The sequence below is a fragment of the Salmo salar genome, chromosome 07 (genome assembly GCF_965601325.2).
Source record: "Salmo salar chromosome 07, fSalSal1, whole genome shotgun sequence".
In the NCBI taxonomy this organism is placed as follows: domain Eukaryota; kingdom Metazoa; phylum Chordata; class Actinopteri; order Salmoniformes; family Salmonidae; genus Salmo; species Salmo salar.
Genome location: NC_138297.1, coordinates 5,043,944 through 5,060,000, shown reverse-complemented (window position 1 = coordinate 5,060,000; position 16,057 = coordinate 5,043,944). Strand labels below are relative to the sequence as shown.

Genomic DNA, 16,057 nt, shown 5'->3' with positions numbered 1-16,057 from the left:
TCCTGGAGAGCTGTAAACCTGGAGGATGGGGTACATACCGCCGGCCGGTATTCTTCCTGGAGAGCTGTAACCTGGAGGATGGGGTACAAACCACCGGCCGGTATTCTTCCTGGAGAGCTGTAACCTGGAGGATGGGGTACAAACCGCCGGCCGGTATTCTTCCTGGAGAGCTGTAACCTGGAGGATGGGGTACAAACCGCCGGCCGGTATTCTTCCTGGAGAGCTGTAACCTGGAGGATGGGGTACAAACCGTAAAATACACGAGGCTGTGTAAAAAAAAAAAAAAGAGAATAGCGTCCTCTGTTGGATGTTCTACGTGATTACGCCACAAACATTTGGTGGACGCAAACTGATCCTAGATATGTGCGTAAAGTAACCAGAACATAAGAGCTACGCCCCCCTCTCGTCTCCTTCCCTGATTGGTCGAGTGGTTCCACTTCTCTGCCTGTGATTGGTTCAGAGCGGCCCAGCTGTGGTATGTAGCGCTGCACAAGGCGGAAGTGAAGCATGTAAATCAGTAGCGTGTTGAGGGCGACATGTAAAGAAGCGAATCTAAAGGTCTGACATACTGTCGACATTTTGTTGTTTTATTCGTTGCTAGACAACAACATTTAGTCAGAATGGTTTGGTTTACTTGCGTGACGATGTTTTTGTTGAGCGTGTTGGTCGAAGGAGCGGAGAAGAAAGAGGGAGATGATGAATGGGTGAATCTCCCCAACAAATGTGAAGGTAGGAAGCGCAAGACCAACAACGATCATACCTTACCTCCATTTGGAAACACCAAATAAATATAGTAATTTATTATCTTTGGAATCTAGGCATGAAATACCCTGAATATAGCAGGTACTCCACGACCAAGTTGGGAGTTGGGAATTCTTGACCCGAGGACAGTAACGATGCTGTTCATTCGTTCCCTTTTTTAAAGCTATAAGCGTATTTCATTCATTTTTCATTCATTTTTCATTCATTCTATTAGCTAGAACGAGTTGCATTGTGTATTTTCTCATCCCTGATAGCCTACACCTCACTTTCCTATTTCTGCAGAGCAACTATTTAGGTTAACTTTGCATTGGGACTGTTGATGCGTATACTAATAAACATGTGGTTAGGTTATATTACCTACCCTTTCATCAACAAGGCTTTCTGCTTTATCCCAAGAGTTCTCCTCTATAAACCCCGCTTACTGAACTACAATCCTGACGCTTTAGTTTAACCCTGCAAACAGAAATCCTCGGTCAGGCCATCCGCGCTGTAGAGAGAGAGAGAGAGAGAGAGAGAGAGAGAGAGAGAGGTGTGTGTGTGTGTGTGTGTGTGTGTGTGTGTGTGTGTGTATATACACATTATGGTAACACGCCGGAATATGCTTGACGGGGAGAGACGTTTAGTGTCGCCAGTGAATTGTGTTATCTATTTATACCCAGTAACGCCATTCCAAAAAGTCAGGCAAATTGTATTATCTTTAAAATAAAAACTGTAGGTTTACACAGATCCTCGCCAGTTACATGCATACAGGTGGTCGTCTCTGTCATCCGTCTGTTTTCCGTAAACAAGCGCTGTAACATGGAGATATGGCCGTGTGGGACCACAAACCCTATAAATATGTGTATTCAGTTAAGAACAAATTGTTATTTTACAATGACTGCCCACCCCGGCCAAACCCTCCCCTAACCTGGATGGGACGGCAGGTAGCCTAGTGGTTAGAGTGTAGGGGGGCAGGTATCCTAGTGGTTAGAGTGTAGAGGAGGCAGGTAGCCTAGTGGTTTGAGTGTAGGGGGGCAGGTAGCCTAGTGGTTAGAGTGTAGAGGCTGGCAGGTAGCCTAGTGGTTAGAGTGTAGAGGCTGGCAGGTAGCCTAGTGGTTAGAGTGTAGAGGCTGGCAGGTAGCCTAGTGGTTAGAGTGTAGAGGCTGGCAGGTAGCCTAGTGGTTAGAGTGTAGAGGCTGGCAGGTAGCCTAGTGGTTAGAGTGTAGAGGCTGGCAGGTAGCCTAGTGGTTAGAGTGTAGAGGCTGGCAGGTAGCCTAGTGGTTAGAGTGTAGAGGCTGGCAGGTAGCCTAGTGGTTAGAGTGTAGAGGCTGGCAGGTAGCCTAGTGGTTAGAGTGTAGAGGCTGGCAGGTAGCCTAGTGGTTAGAGTGTAGGGGCGGCAGGTAGCCTAGTGGTTAGAGTGTAGGGGTGGCAGGTAGCCTAGTGGTTAGAGTGTAGGGGGACAGGTAGCCTAGTGGTTAGAGTGTAGGGGTGGCAGGTAGCCTAGTGGTTAGAGTGTAGAGGCAGGCAGGTAGCCTAGTGGTTAGAGTGTAGAGGCTGGCAGGTAGCCTAGTGGTTAGAGTGTAGGGGCGGCAGGTAGCCTAGTGGTTAGAGTGTAGGGGCGGCAGGTAGCCTAGTGGTTAGAGTGTAGGGGCGGCAGGTAGCCTAGTGGTTAGAGTGTAGGGGCGGCAGGTAGCCTAGTGGTTAGAGTGTAGGGGCGGCAGGTAGCCTAGTGGTTAGAGTGTAGGGGCGGCAGGTAGCCTAGTGGTTAGAGTGTAGGGGCGGCAGGTAGCCTAGTGGTTAGAGTGTAGGGGCGGCAGGTAGCCTAGTGGTTAGAGTGTAGGGGCGGCAGGTAGCCTAGTGGTTAGAGTGTAGGGGAGGCAGGTAGCCTAGTGGTTAGAGTGTAGGGGAGGCAGGTAGCCTAGTGGTTAGAGTGTAGGGGAGGCAGGTAGCCTAGTGGTTAGAGTGTAGGGGAGGCAGGTAGCCTAGTGGTTAGAGTGTAGGGGAGGCAGGTAGCCTAGTGGTTAGAGTGTAGGGGAGGCAGGTAGCCTAGTGGTTAGAGTGTAGGGGAGGCAGGTAGCCTAGTGGTTAGAGTGTAGGGGAGGCAGGTAGCCTAGTGGTTAGAGTGTAGGGGAGGCAGGTAGCCTAGTGGTTAGAGTGTAGGGGAGGCAGGTAGCCTAGTGGTTAGAGTGTAGGGGAGGCAGGTAGCCTAGTGGTTAGAGTGTAGGGGAGGCAGGTAGCCTAGTGGTTAGAGTGTAGGGGAGGCAGGTAGCCTAGTGGTTAGAGTGTAGGGGAGGCAGGTAGCCTAGTGGTTAGAGTGTAGGGGAGGCAGGTAGCCTAGTGGTTAGAGTGTAGGGGCGGCAGGTAGCCTAGTGGTTAGAGTGTAGGGGCGGCAGGTAGCCTAGTGGTTAGAGTGTAGGGGCGGCAGGTAGCCTAGTGGTTAGAGTGTAGGGGCGGCAGGTAGCCTAGTGGTTAGAGTGTAGGGGCGGCAGGTAGCCTAGTGGTTAGAGTGTAGGGGCGGCAGGTAGCCTAGTGGTTAGAGCGTTGGACTAGTAACTGAAAAGTTGCTAGATTGAATCCCTGAGCTGACAAGGTAAAAATCTGTCCTTCTGCCCCTGAACAAGGCAGTTAACCCACTGTTCCTAGGCCGTCATTGAAATAAGAATTTGTTCTTAACTGACCTGCCTAGTTAAAGGTAAAATAAAAAAATACCTGGCCAAACCCAGACGATGCTGGGCCAATTGTACTCCACCCTATGGGACTCCCGATCACGGCCGGTTGTGATACATGATGACAAGTGAGTGCTACGGGGCGGTAGTCATTTATTTCGGTTATCTTTGCCTTCTTTGGTACAGGAACAATGGTGGCCCCCTTGAAGCATGTGGGGACAGCAGACTGGGATAAGGATTGATTGAATATGTCCGTGAACACAGCAGCCAGCTGGTTTGCGCATGCTCTGAGGACGCGGCTGGGGATGCCGTCTGGGCCAGCAGCCTTGCGAGGGTTAACACGTTTAAATGTTTTACTCAGGTCAGCCATGGAGAAGGGGGGGGGGGGGCGCGCGCAGTCCTTGTTAGTGGGCCCTTACCGTGGCTCTGTATTATCCTCAAAGAAGGTGTTTAGTTTGTCTGGAAGCGTGACGTCGGTATTTGTGACGTTGCTGTTTTTGTAGTCCGTGATTTCCTGTTGACACTGCCACATACGTCTCGTGTCTGAGCCGTTGAATTGCGACTCCACTTTGTCCCTGTACTGGTATTTAGCTTGTTTGATTACCTTGCGGAGGGAATAACTCCACTGTTTATATTCAGACATATTCCCAGACCTCTTTTCTGTGGTTAAATGCGGTGGATCGCGCTTTCAGTTTTAAGCGAATGCCGCCATCTATCCACGGTTTCTGGGTAGGGTTTTAATAGTCACAGTGGGTACAACATCTCCAAAGCATTTTCTTAAATTCACTCACCGAGTCAGCGTATAGATCGATGTTATTCTCTGAGGCTGACCGGAACATGTCCCAGTCTGCGTGATCAAAACAATCTTGAAGCGTGGATTCCGATTGGTCAGACCAGCACTGAATGGTTCTAGTCACTGGTACATCCTGTTTTGAATTTCTCCTTATAAGAAGGTAGGTGCAAGATGGCGTCGTGGTCGGATTTGCTGAATGAAGGGCGGGGGAGGGCTTTGTATGCATTGTGGAAGTTAAAGTAGCAGTGGTCGAGTGTAAACCCCCCCCCCCCCCCGAATGTAGGTACATAGCTGTGATGATAACTGCCGAGAATTTTCTTCGAAGGTAAGATGGCCGGCATTTGATTGAGGAATTCTAGGTCGGGTGAGCAGAAGGACTTGAGTTCCTGTATGTTGTTATGATTACACCATGAGTCGTTTATCATGAAGCATACAACCCCGCCATTCCTCTTCCCAGAGGTGCTTGTCTCTGTTGGCGCAATGCATAGAGAAGTCCGGTGGCTGAACCGATTCCGACGACATATCCCGAGAGAGCCATGTTTCCGTGAAACAGAGAATGTTACAATCTCTGGTGTCTCTCTGGAAGGCAACCCTTGCTCGAATTTCATTTACCTAGTTGTCAAGAGACTGGACATTGGCGAGTAGTATACTCGGGAGTGGTGTGCGACGTGCACGTCTACGGAGCCTGACCAGGAGGCCGCTCCATCTGCCCCTTCTGCGGCGCTGTTGTCTTGGGTTGGCCTCTGGGATTAGATCCACTGTCCTGGGTGGTGGTCCAAACAGAGGATCTGTTTTGGGAAAGTTGTATTCCTGGTCGTAATGTTGGTAAGTTGACGTTGCTCTTATATCCAATAGTTCTTCCCGGCTGTATGTAATAAGACTTAAGATTTCCTGGGGTAACAATGTAAGAAATAATACATCAAAAATAAAATGCAGCATAGTTTTGTAAGGACGCGAGGCGACCATCTGTCGGCGCCATCTTGCAAAAATACTAGGTTGAAGATAAAAGGTTAGGACAAGTTATGATTCCACATGGAAGTTTTTTGAAAATAAACAGATTCCTGGGATCAGCGCCGGTGCTAACTACTATAGCTGGTCCAATTTTTCTAAAGACTTATGGGATATTAGAATCCTCTTGTCTTAACCTTTTGTCATCTTCAACTTCTCCATCTCTCTCTCCACCTAGTGTGTAAGTTTGTGAGTATCGAGATGAAGTCTGCCTTTGACGAGACGGGGAAAACCAAGGAAGTCATTGAGAGGAACTACCGTTTCCTTGACGACAACAAGGGAGCTCCGCCAATCAAATATGTCAAGTCGTAAGTGACTTTCATTATCACACATTTATAAAATGACAATAAGCGAGACTATATACAGGGGGGTACAGGTTAGTCGAGGTAATTGAGGTAATATGTACATGTAGGTAGAGTTATTAAAGTGACTATGCATAGATGACAACAGAGAGTACCAGTGGTGTAAAAGGGGGGGGGGCAATGCAAATAGTCTGGGTATCAGACTGTTCAGGAGATGTTCAGCTGTTCATGAGTCTTATGGCTTGGGGTTCGAAGCTGTTTAGAAGCCTCTTGGACCTAGACTTGGCGCTCCGGTACAACTCGCTGTGCGGTAGCAGAGAGAACAGTCTATGACTAGGGTGGCTGGAGTCTTTGACAATTTTTAGGGCCTTCCTCTGACACCGCCTGGTATAGAGGTCCTGGATGGCAGGAAGCTTGTCCCCAGTGATGTACTGGGCGGTACGCACTACCTTCTGTAGTGCCTTGTGGTCGGAGGCCGAGCAGTTACCATACCAGGCAGTGATGCAACCAGTCAGGATGCTCTCGATGGTGCAGCTGTAGAACCTTTTGAGGATCTGAGGACCAATGCCAAATATTTTCAGTCTCCTGAGGGGGAATAGGTTTTGTCGTGCCCTCTTCACGACTGTCTTGGTGTGTTTGGACCATGTTAGTTTGTTGACGTGGACACCAAGGAACTTTAAGCTCTCAACCTGCTCCACTACAGCCCTGTCGATGAGAATGGGGGCGTGCTCGGTCCTCCTTTTCCTCTAGTCCACACTCATCTCCTTTGTCTTGATCAAGTTGAGGGAGATGTTGTCGTGGCACCACACTGCCAGGTCTCTGACCTCCTCCCTATAGGCTGTATCATTGTTGTCGGTGATCAGGCCTACCACTGTTGTGTCATCAGCAAACTTAATGATGGTGTTGGAGTCGTGGGGGGCCCCTGTGTTGAGGATCAGCGTGGCGGATGTGTTGTTACCTACATTTACCACCTGGGGGCGGCCCGTCAGGAAGTCCAGGATCCAGTTGCAGAGGGAGGTGTTTAGTCCCAGGGTCCTTAGCTTAGTGATGAGCTTTGAGGGCACTATGGTGTTGAACGCTGAGCTGTAGTCAATGAACAGCATTCTCACATAGGTGTTCCTTTTGTCCAGGTGGGAAAGGGCAGTGTGGAGTGCAATAGAGATGGCATCATCTGTGGATCTGTTAGGGTTGTATGCAAATTGGAGTGGGTCTAAGGTTTCTGGGTTAATGGTGTTGATGTGAGCCATGACCAGCCTTTCAAAGCACTTCATGACTACAGACGTGAGTGCTACAGGTCGGTAGTCATTTAGGCAGGTTACCTTAGTGCTCTTGGGCACAGGGGCTATGGTGGTCTGTTTAAAACATGTGGGTATTACAGACTCAGGGAGAGGTTGAACATGTCAGTGAAGACACTTGCAAGTTGGTCAGTGCATGCTCGCAGTACACGTCCTGGTAATCCGTCTGGCCCTGCAACCTTGTTATTGTTGACCATTTTAAAGGTTTTGCATCGGCTGCGGAGTGCGTGATCACACAGACATCTGGGAACAGCTGGTGCTCTTATGCATGTTTCAGTGTTACTTGCCTTGAAGCGAGCATAGAAGTAGTTTAGCTTGTCTGGTAGGTTCGTGTCACTGGGCAGCTCGTGGCTGTGTTTCCCTTTTGTAGTCTGTAATAGTTTGCAAGCCCTGCCACATCTGACGAGCGTCGGAGCCGGTGTAGTACGACTCAATCTTAGTCCTGTATTGATGCTTTGCCTGTTTGATGGTTCGTCGCAGGGCATAGCAGGATTTCTTGTAAGCTTCCGGGTTAGAGTCCCGCACCTTGAAAGCGGCAGCTCTAGCCTTTAGCTCAGTGCGGATGTTGCCTGTAATCCATGGCTTCTGGTTGGGGTATGTACGTACAGTCAATGTGAGGAAGACGTCATCGATGCACTTATTGATGAAGCCGGTGACTGATGTGGTGTACTCCTCAATGCCATCGGAAGAATCCCAGAACATATTCCAGTCTGTGCTAGCGAAACAGTCCTGCAGCTTAGCATCTGCTTCATCTGACCACTTTTGAATTGATCTAGTCACTGGTGCTTCATGCTTTAATTTTTGCTTGTTAGCAGGAATCAGAAGAATAGAATTATGGTCAGATTTTCCAAATGGAGGGTGAGGGAGAGCTTTGTATGCATCTCTGTGTGTGGAGTAAAGGTGGTCCAGAGTTATTTTTCCTCTGGTTGCACATTTAGCACCACCTCTTGTTTACGTATAAGCATAGTCCGCCACCCCTTGTCTTACCAGACGCCGCTGTTCCATCCTACCGATACAGCGTATAACCAGCCAGCTGTATGTTGATAATGTCGTTGTTCAGCTAACCTTCACACCAAGCCCCTCACACCAAGCCCCTCCCCCTGCCCCTCACACCAAGCCCCTGCCCCTCACACCAAGCCCCTGCCCCTCACACCAAGCCCCTCCCCCTGCCCCTCACACCAAGCCCCTGCCCCTCACACCAAACCCCTCCCCCTCACACCAAGCCCCTTCCCCTCACACCAAGCCCCTGCCCCTCACACCAAGCCCCTCCCCCTGCCCCTCACACCAAGCCCCTCCCCCTGCCACTCACACCAAGCCCCTCTCCCTCACACCAAGCCCCTGCCCCCTCACACCAAGCCCCTCCCCTTGCCCCTCACACCAAGCCCCTCCCCTTGCCCCTCACACCAAGCCCCTCCCCTTGCCACTCACACCAAGCCCCTCCCCCTGCCACTCACAACAACAAAGAATAGAGATCATTTCGTCCTCTCTGACAAGAGGTTTCAACTCACTATTTGCATTTTGAAGTTTGGTCCAACAGAATTGGTCATAAGGACACGGAAACACGTAGACTATATCTTACTGTAGTAGACTATATCTTACTGTAGTAGACTATATCTTACTGTAATAGAAGACACGTTAACCTTTAACAATATTATTTTTATGTTTCAACTCCTCCAATTGAACGCAGAGCAGACATGGACGAGTTATTGTGACAGGGTAGGAACCAAAGTGATGTTCAGTGTTTCCTAGGGGACCCTATAATCTAAAACAGGACTATCAATGAACATTGATTCTGGAAAATGAATGGTCAGTTTGTCGAGTGCATCATTTCTGTACTACGTCTCGCTAACAGCGGTGGGAAAAGTACTCAATTGTCATACATGAGTAAAAGTAAAGATACCTTCATAGAAAATTACTCAAGTAAAAGTCAACCAGTAAAATACTAAAAGTATTTGGTTTTAAATAGTCTTAGCCAAAGACTGTTAGCTGTCTAGTCTGTGTTTTTTATAAATGTTCAATAAGCATAAAACACCATTTTATTTTATTTTTTTTAATAAGGAATTGACACCTACTTTTCATTCTGAGTAACAAGGTTGGCCACTTAATTTCAACATGAACAAAGTGGACAGTCTAACATGCTGTTCAAATCAGTTGGAGACAGACAGAAGGATGTGTTTATAACAGTTCAACTGTTCTGCCTCGTTAGCTAGCAAATAGATCCAAATTGAACTTGAAATATAAAGATTTTATATTTAGCCTAGGTATAATTTAATAACGCCTACATTCATTAGATTATTCCTGACTGTTTTGAAATGCTTTTAAAAAAAATAATAATAATAATTTACAACACAGATTATTTTGAGAACTTCAGATATGCCGTCGTTGTAGAATGATTTGATCATTCAATGTGTGAGGTCCTAATGGCAGCATATGTACATCCCTATGGGCTCTGGTCAAAAGTAGTTATATTTATTATTATATATTATTATTATTATTATATATTATTATTATTATATATTTATTATTATATATATTATTATATATATTATTATTATTATTTATTATAAAAAAAATGTTGTTATCTCTCTCTAATGTAGAAAGAGACGCGCACACACACACACTTTATAGGAGATAAAAATGCTTCGATGTTATTTATTGGTAATGGTCTGGTGAAGGTAAACTGATACAAGATCTGTCACTTCTAGAAGCTTTCACTTCTAGTTCGAGCCGTGTGTCTATTTTCTCTCCGTCGTCGCCGTGGAGATAGCAGGGCTGCTATGGTAGCGGGGGGACAAGAACTTGGTCCAGGTCACTTCCTGTGGGAGGCGGCCTAGCCTTTTTATAAATGGGAATCTCTGTCAAACTAATATGATGGGAGGTTGTTAGAGTCAACTTGTGAATGTTTGAAAGAAGGCTAAATTAAACGGTGTGTGTGTACTAAAACCAGCCTGCATCTGTCTCTTCTCCCTGTCTCTGTCCTGTCTCTGTCTCTCTCTGTCTATAGAGACATCCGTTTCATTGAGGTTGTGGAGAATGTGTGTCAGAGGCTCTCTGGCTACAACCTGCACAAGGAGAGGGAGGGCAGCAACCGCTTTGCCAAGGTCAGTGTGTGTTTCTGCAGGCTCACTGAGGACGTGATAACCACGATGTTTAACAAATATAACACACCATTCTCTCTCCTTCTTTCTCTCCTCTCGCCCCGCCTCTCTCCCGCCCTCGCCTCTCTCCCGCCCTCGCCTCTCTCCCGCCCTCGCCTCTCTCCCGCCCTCGCCTCTCTCCCGCCCTCGCCTCTCTCTTGCTTTCTCTAATGGACCACATTTATTTTATTGGGTTATGCTTGACAAGTTGGGGGGGAAAAAATTATTTACTGTCTTTTATAAATGTATTTACTGTCTTTTATAAATGTATTTTAAATGGTCAAATCAACTCAGTGGATCTGCTCTCTCTCCAGGGTATGTCTGAGACCTTCTCTACCCTCCATGGGCTGGTCCATAAGGGGGTAAAGGTCGTGATGGACATCCCCTATGAGCTCTGGAACGAAACCTCCGCAGAGGTCGCCGATCTCAAGAAGCAGGTGAGGATCAGTCAATGTTTTACGAATGTATTTGATATTATTCACAAAGACATTTTGTTTTATTCTTCTGTGTGCATGATTGATATGTCTCCTTTCTCTGTTTCTCTCTCTCTCTGTCTTCTTTCTCCCTCTGTCTCTGTGTCTCCTGTCTCTCTCTCTCTGCTGTGTCTCTCTCTCTGCTGGGTCTCCTCTGCCTCTCTGTCTCATCTGTCTGTCTCTCTCTCTCTCTGCTGTGTCTCTCTCTCTGATGGGTGTCCTCTGTCTCTCTGTCTCTGTGTCTCAGTGTGATGTAATGATAGAGCAGTATGAGGAGGTTATAGAGGACTGGTACAAAGGCAGTCAGGAGGAAGACCTCACCACCTACCTCTGTGAGAACCACGTTCTGAAGGGACAGGACACCGGTAATACACACACACCTAACACACACACACACACACACCTAACACGGTGCCTTCTGAAAGTATTCATACCACTTGACTTATTCCACATTTTGTTGTGTTACAGCCTGGATTCAAAATGGATTGAATCGACACACAACCCATAATGACAGTGAAGACATGTTTTTAGAAATGTTTGCAAATGTAATATAGAAATCTCATTTACAGAAGTATTCACAGCCCTGAATCAATACTTTGTAGAATCACCTTTGGCAGAGAGCTGTGAGTCTCTCTGGGTAATTCTCTAAGAGCTGTGAGTCTCTCTGGGTAAGTCTCTAAGAGCTGTGAGTCTCTCTGGGTAAGTCTCTAAGAGCTGTGAGTCTCTCTGGGTAAGTCTCTAAGAGCTGTGAGTCTCTCTGGGTAAGTCTCTAAGAGCTGTGAGTCTCTCTGGGTAAGTCTCTAAGAGCTGTCAACACTTCAACATTCTTCTTCTTTTTTATTCTTCAAGCTCTGACAAATTGGTTGTTGATCATTGCTAGATAGATGGTTTCAAGTCTTGCCATAGATTTTTTTTTTTTTTAAATGTTATCCGATTTTTAAGTCAAAACTAACTAGGCTGGACAACGTTGTTTCCCACTTTGATTTTAATATAAATCCACAAGCTATAATTACAATATTAGTTTGTTTCTTACATCTGCAAACAGCTAGTTTGTATGTATGTTCTTAGCAAGTTAAGCTAAATCGTGTTAGCCACTAATGCTAATCGCTAGTTAGCTGGCTAGCAGGCTACTGGTATCAGGCGGTATTAGCTACTGTAGCTACGTTTGCTCTGACTCAGTACTTTTATTAGCTAGTTAGAGCTAAAGGAGAAAGACCCATTGAAATAATGTAGAATATGTGTTGGCACCAGAGGAACACTACTCATAAAGAAAATCTAAAACCTTTATTAATCAAAAAACATAAAATGGCGTCATACCATCAAAAATTAGGAAAATATCATTTTTTTTATATATATATATATATATATAATTATCGCCCAGCCCTAAACTAGGCCACTCAGGAACATTCAACATCTTGGTAACCAACTCCAGTGTATATTTGGTCTTGTGTTTTAGGTTATTCCCCTGCTGAAAGGGGAATTCATCTCCCAGTGTCTGTTGGAAAGCAGACTGAACCTGGTTCAACCTGGTTTTCTTCAAGGATTTTTCCTGTGCTCAGCTCTATTTTGTTTCTTTTTATCCTAAAAGACTCCCTAGTCCTTGCCGTTTACAAGCATACCCATAACATGATGCAGCCACCACCATGCTTGGTGAAGAGTGGTATTGGATTTGCCTCAAACATAACGCTTTGTATTCAGGATAAGAAGTTGAATTTCTTTGCCAAACATTTTGCAGTTACACTTTATTGCACTGTATTGCAAACAGGATGCATGTTTCGGAATATTTGATACACCATCCAAAGTGTAAATAATATCTTCAACATGCTCAAAGAGATATTCAATGTCTGTTTTGTTTTACCTATTGTCATGACTCTCGTGTGACGATCTGAAGGATCAGGTTACAGTGGGTCCTCTCTACAGCGTGCTCTCTCTCTCTCGTAGAGGGGCAGAGCGGGAAGTCGACTGTTTTATGGTCGGTCATAAAATACTCTGTCCCTATGCACTGTAGTGTTCGAGAATGGAATGTGAACTGTGGAACACAGAGACCCTTGGACATCAGAAGTTAGAATAATTAAACAACGTTTCTGTTTTTGAGAATGTGGGAATGGTCTGTGGACACTTAAGGGACAGTTATGATGAGTGTGTTTTCATTTGGTGATCTCATGAAGGACTGGAAACACGCATAACTATCTCTTAAAGTGTACATTTCCCAGCTGTCAGGTTTACATCTAAATATTGTGAAACGTATGTGATTAAACATGAAACTATTTGTGAAAAGATGTATTGTGACGTTAAGCCATAATCTCATTTAGAACTAGTCAGTGGCCACACCCCCGTGAGCCCAGACATCACATTAGGCATCATAGAACCGCCCCTTTTTCCACAAAGTATAAAACCCACTTCCTACATAATTTACATTTAAGGCAGAGAACGCCGGGACAGAGTCCCCACGTTGGGACGGCTACAATTCTATAGGCCACGGAGACCATTTAAAAAAAAATATATATTTAACCTTTATATAACTAGGCACGTCAGTTAAGAACAAATTCTTATTTACAATGGAGGCCTACCGGGGAACAGTGGGTTAACTGCCTTGTTCAGGGGCAGAACGACAGATTTTAACCTTGTCAGCTCGGGGATTTGATCTAACAACCTTTTGGTTACTGGCCCAATGCTCTAACCACTAGGCTACCTGCCGCCCCTCCACTCTAACCACTAGGCTACCTGCCGCCCCTACGCTCTAACCGCTAGGCTACCTGCCGCCCCTACACTCTAACCGCTAGGCTACCTGCCGCCCCTACGCTCTAACCGCTGGGCTACCTGCCGCCCCTACGCTCTAACCGCTGGGCTACCTGCCGCCCCTACGCTCTAACCGCTGGGCTACCTGCCGCCCCTACGCTCTAACCGCTGGGCTACCTGCCGCCCCTACGCTCTAACCCCTGGGCTACCTGCCGCCCCGACGCTCTAACCGCTGGGCTACCTGCCGCCCCGACGCTCTAACCGCTGGGCTACCTGCCGCCCCGACGCTCTAACCGCTGGGCTACCTGCCGCCCCGACGCTCTAACCGCTGGGCTACCTGCCGCCCCGACGCTCTAACCGCTGGGCTACCTGCCGCCCCGACGCTCTAACCGCTGGGCTACCCTGCCGCCCCGACGCTCTAACCGCTGGGCTACCCTGCCGCCCCGACGCTCTAACCGCTGGGCTACCCTGCCGCCCCGACGCTCTAACCGCTGGGCTACCCTGCCGCCCCGACGCTCTAACCGCTGGGCTACCCTGCCGCCCCGACGCTCTAACCGCTGGGCTACCCTGCCGCCCCGACGCTCTAGCCGCTGGGCTACCCTGCCGCCCCGACGCTCTAGCCGCTGGGCTACCCTGCCGCCCCGACGCTCTAGCCGCTGGGCTACCCTGCCGCCCCGACGCTCTAGCCGCTGGGCTACCCTGCCGCCCCGACGCTCTAGCCGCTGGGCTACCCTGCCGCCCCGACGCTCTAGCCGCTGGGCTACCCTGCCGCCCCGACGCTCTAGCCGCTGTAGTTTTGGCAACACGGCCGGAAATGATTAAACTCTGAGACTATCGATCACTACACAATAAGAGCAAATCCTAGACGTAGAATTACTAGTCTGCAGCTGGAAATGACGTAAGTCTAGTACGAGAATACCCGACAACCGCGGAAGCATCTATTCTATACAACGACCATCTGTACGCCTGACGTAACCATTACAACAGACACTATCCAGAGCCGTGGAGTAAGCTACAACCACGAAAGACATTGTGACTTCTGGGTTAGTTAACCAGAGACGCTCTGTTGAACTGACTCTCCAGCAGGTCGCTGATTCGAGAATGATTTCGATGTATATATTTACACCCGTTTGTCGTTGTCTTCTCTGTTGGAATCACCACTAGGGACTTTTCTTCTTTGTGTCATGTAGTAACCCAAATATCTACTGTTTGTTTGTAATTCTGTGTAGTTAGTTAGTTAGTCAGTAAATTTAAATACAAATTGGCTTAATTATATCACTGATTCATGATTTAGGTTAGGGTTCATGCTGATATCCAAGGGTTTGCAACATTCAGTAATGAGAACTGATGAGGTAATAATAATAATACATGAATGAGAATGACCAATCCTATAAGAAATGAAAATATCTGAAGAGTTATATTTGGGGAAATTGACACTCTATAAACATGTTCCCGTGGTGCCCCCGACTTCCTAGTTAAAGTTACGTAATTAAATGACAAACAGAGAGAATTTATATGTTAAAATAAGTCTTCACATTTAATGATAGTGTCGTGTCTGTGACTATCTAACACATGCAACTTATTATGTGACGTGTTTAGTAAATGTTTACTCCTGAACTTATTTAGGTTTGTCATAACAAAAGGGTTGAATACTTACAAGACATTTCAGCTTTTACATTTTTTATTCATAAAAAAACAAACATATTTCCACTTTGACATTATGGAGTATTATGTGTAGGTCAGTGACACAAAAATCTACATTGTAATCCATTTTAAATTCAGGCTGTAACAACAAAATGTGGAAAAAGTCAAGGGGTGTGACTACTTCCTGGAGGCCCTGTATACAGGGACAGGACATGGGTAATAAACACACTGAAGGAACGCAAAAACACGGAAACTGATTAAGTAGTTTGGAATGTTCTTCTCACTTCTTCTTCAGCCTGCCTGAAAGAGGAGTACTCAAAGAAGGGAGACGTGGCAGCCATCGCCGAGGAGAAGAAGAAGAAAAAAAAGAAGGGAGTAGGAAAAAAGAAGAGCAAAGACGCGGGAGGAAGTGACGGAGGCAGCCAGGAAGGAGAGGCAGCCAGGAAGACCGTGAATAAAAAGGGAAAGGCTGTGTCACCGGAGAAGGAGAGAGAGGGGGTCTCGTCTGACGAAGACATCCAGCTAAAGGTGGCTCTGCCTGGGAAGAACACGGAGCTGTGAGACCCTGGATGGATGTAGGGACGGAACCTTGTCTTGCGTCCCAAACGGCACTCTATTCCCTATCTTTGGCCCCTATGAGCCCTGGTCTAAAGTAGTGCACTAAATGGGGAATAGGGTGCCGTTTGGGACGCTGGGCGACTGAGGGGTTGGAACGGCGGCATACCGGACCCGTCTTCCCACTTCCTCTCCATTTTTAGCTTGAGGTGATTTTGAATTTGCCTCTTCCTCCTTCTCCTCTTCCTCCCATCTTTGATTTTCCATCATCATCATCATCATTCCATATTTTCTCCTGTTAGCTGTTCTAAACCTTTGGTGGTCAGTCTTATTAGTCTGGATGGAACTGTCAGTATTGAAGTATCGACCAGGCTACTGTATATCGTCCTTCTGGATGGAACTGTCAGTATTGACAATAGTTCTGAACCTGTGGTCCTTCTGGATGTTTGTAGAACTATCAGTATTGAAGTATCGACCAGGCTACAGTGTGTGTGTATATGTGTGTATGTGTGTATATATATATATATATATATGGTTGTGTGTTCATGTTTCACATTCTTGTTGCTTTTGTTACATGTGTGTTCATTGGATTTTTCTATACAAATAAAAATATGCTTTTTCAATGGCGCCATCTCCCTGCTCTCAACTGAAAGGAGTTTTTTTTTTTTTTTACGTTTTATTTATAATTTTAACATAGAACCAAC

The 16,057-nt window shown here is 46.7% G+C and overlaps 1 protein-coding gene across 1 annotated transcript; it reads left to right on the top strand.

Moving 5' to 3' along the window:
* Positions 1-499: 499 nt before the first annotated feature.
* On the top strand, positions 500-15,619 carry cnpy3 (canopy FGF signaling regulator 3). Its single transcript, XM_045721441.2, has 6 exons — positions 500-729; positions 5,387-5,516; positions 9,810-9,906; positions 10,257-10,379; positions 10,663-10,780; positions 15,094-15,619. Exons 1-6 carry the CDS (start codon positions 621-623, stop codon positions 15,357-15,359), a joined length of 843 nt encoding a protein of 280 aa, XP_045577397.2. The 5' UTR covers positions 500-620; the 3' UTR covers positions 15,360-15,619.
* The last annotated feature ends 438 nt before the right edge of the window (positions 15,620-16,057 follow it).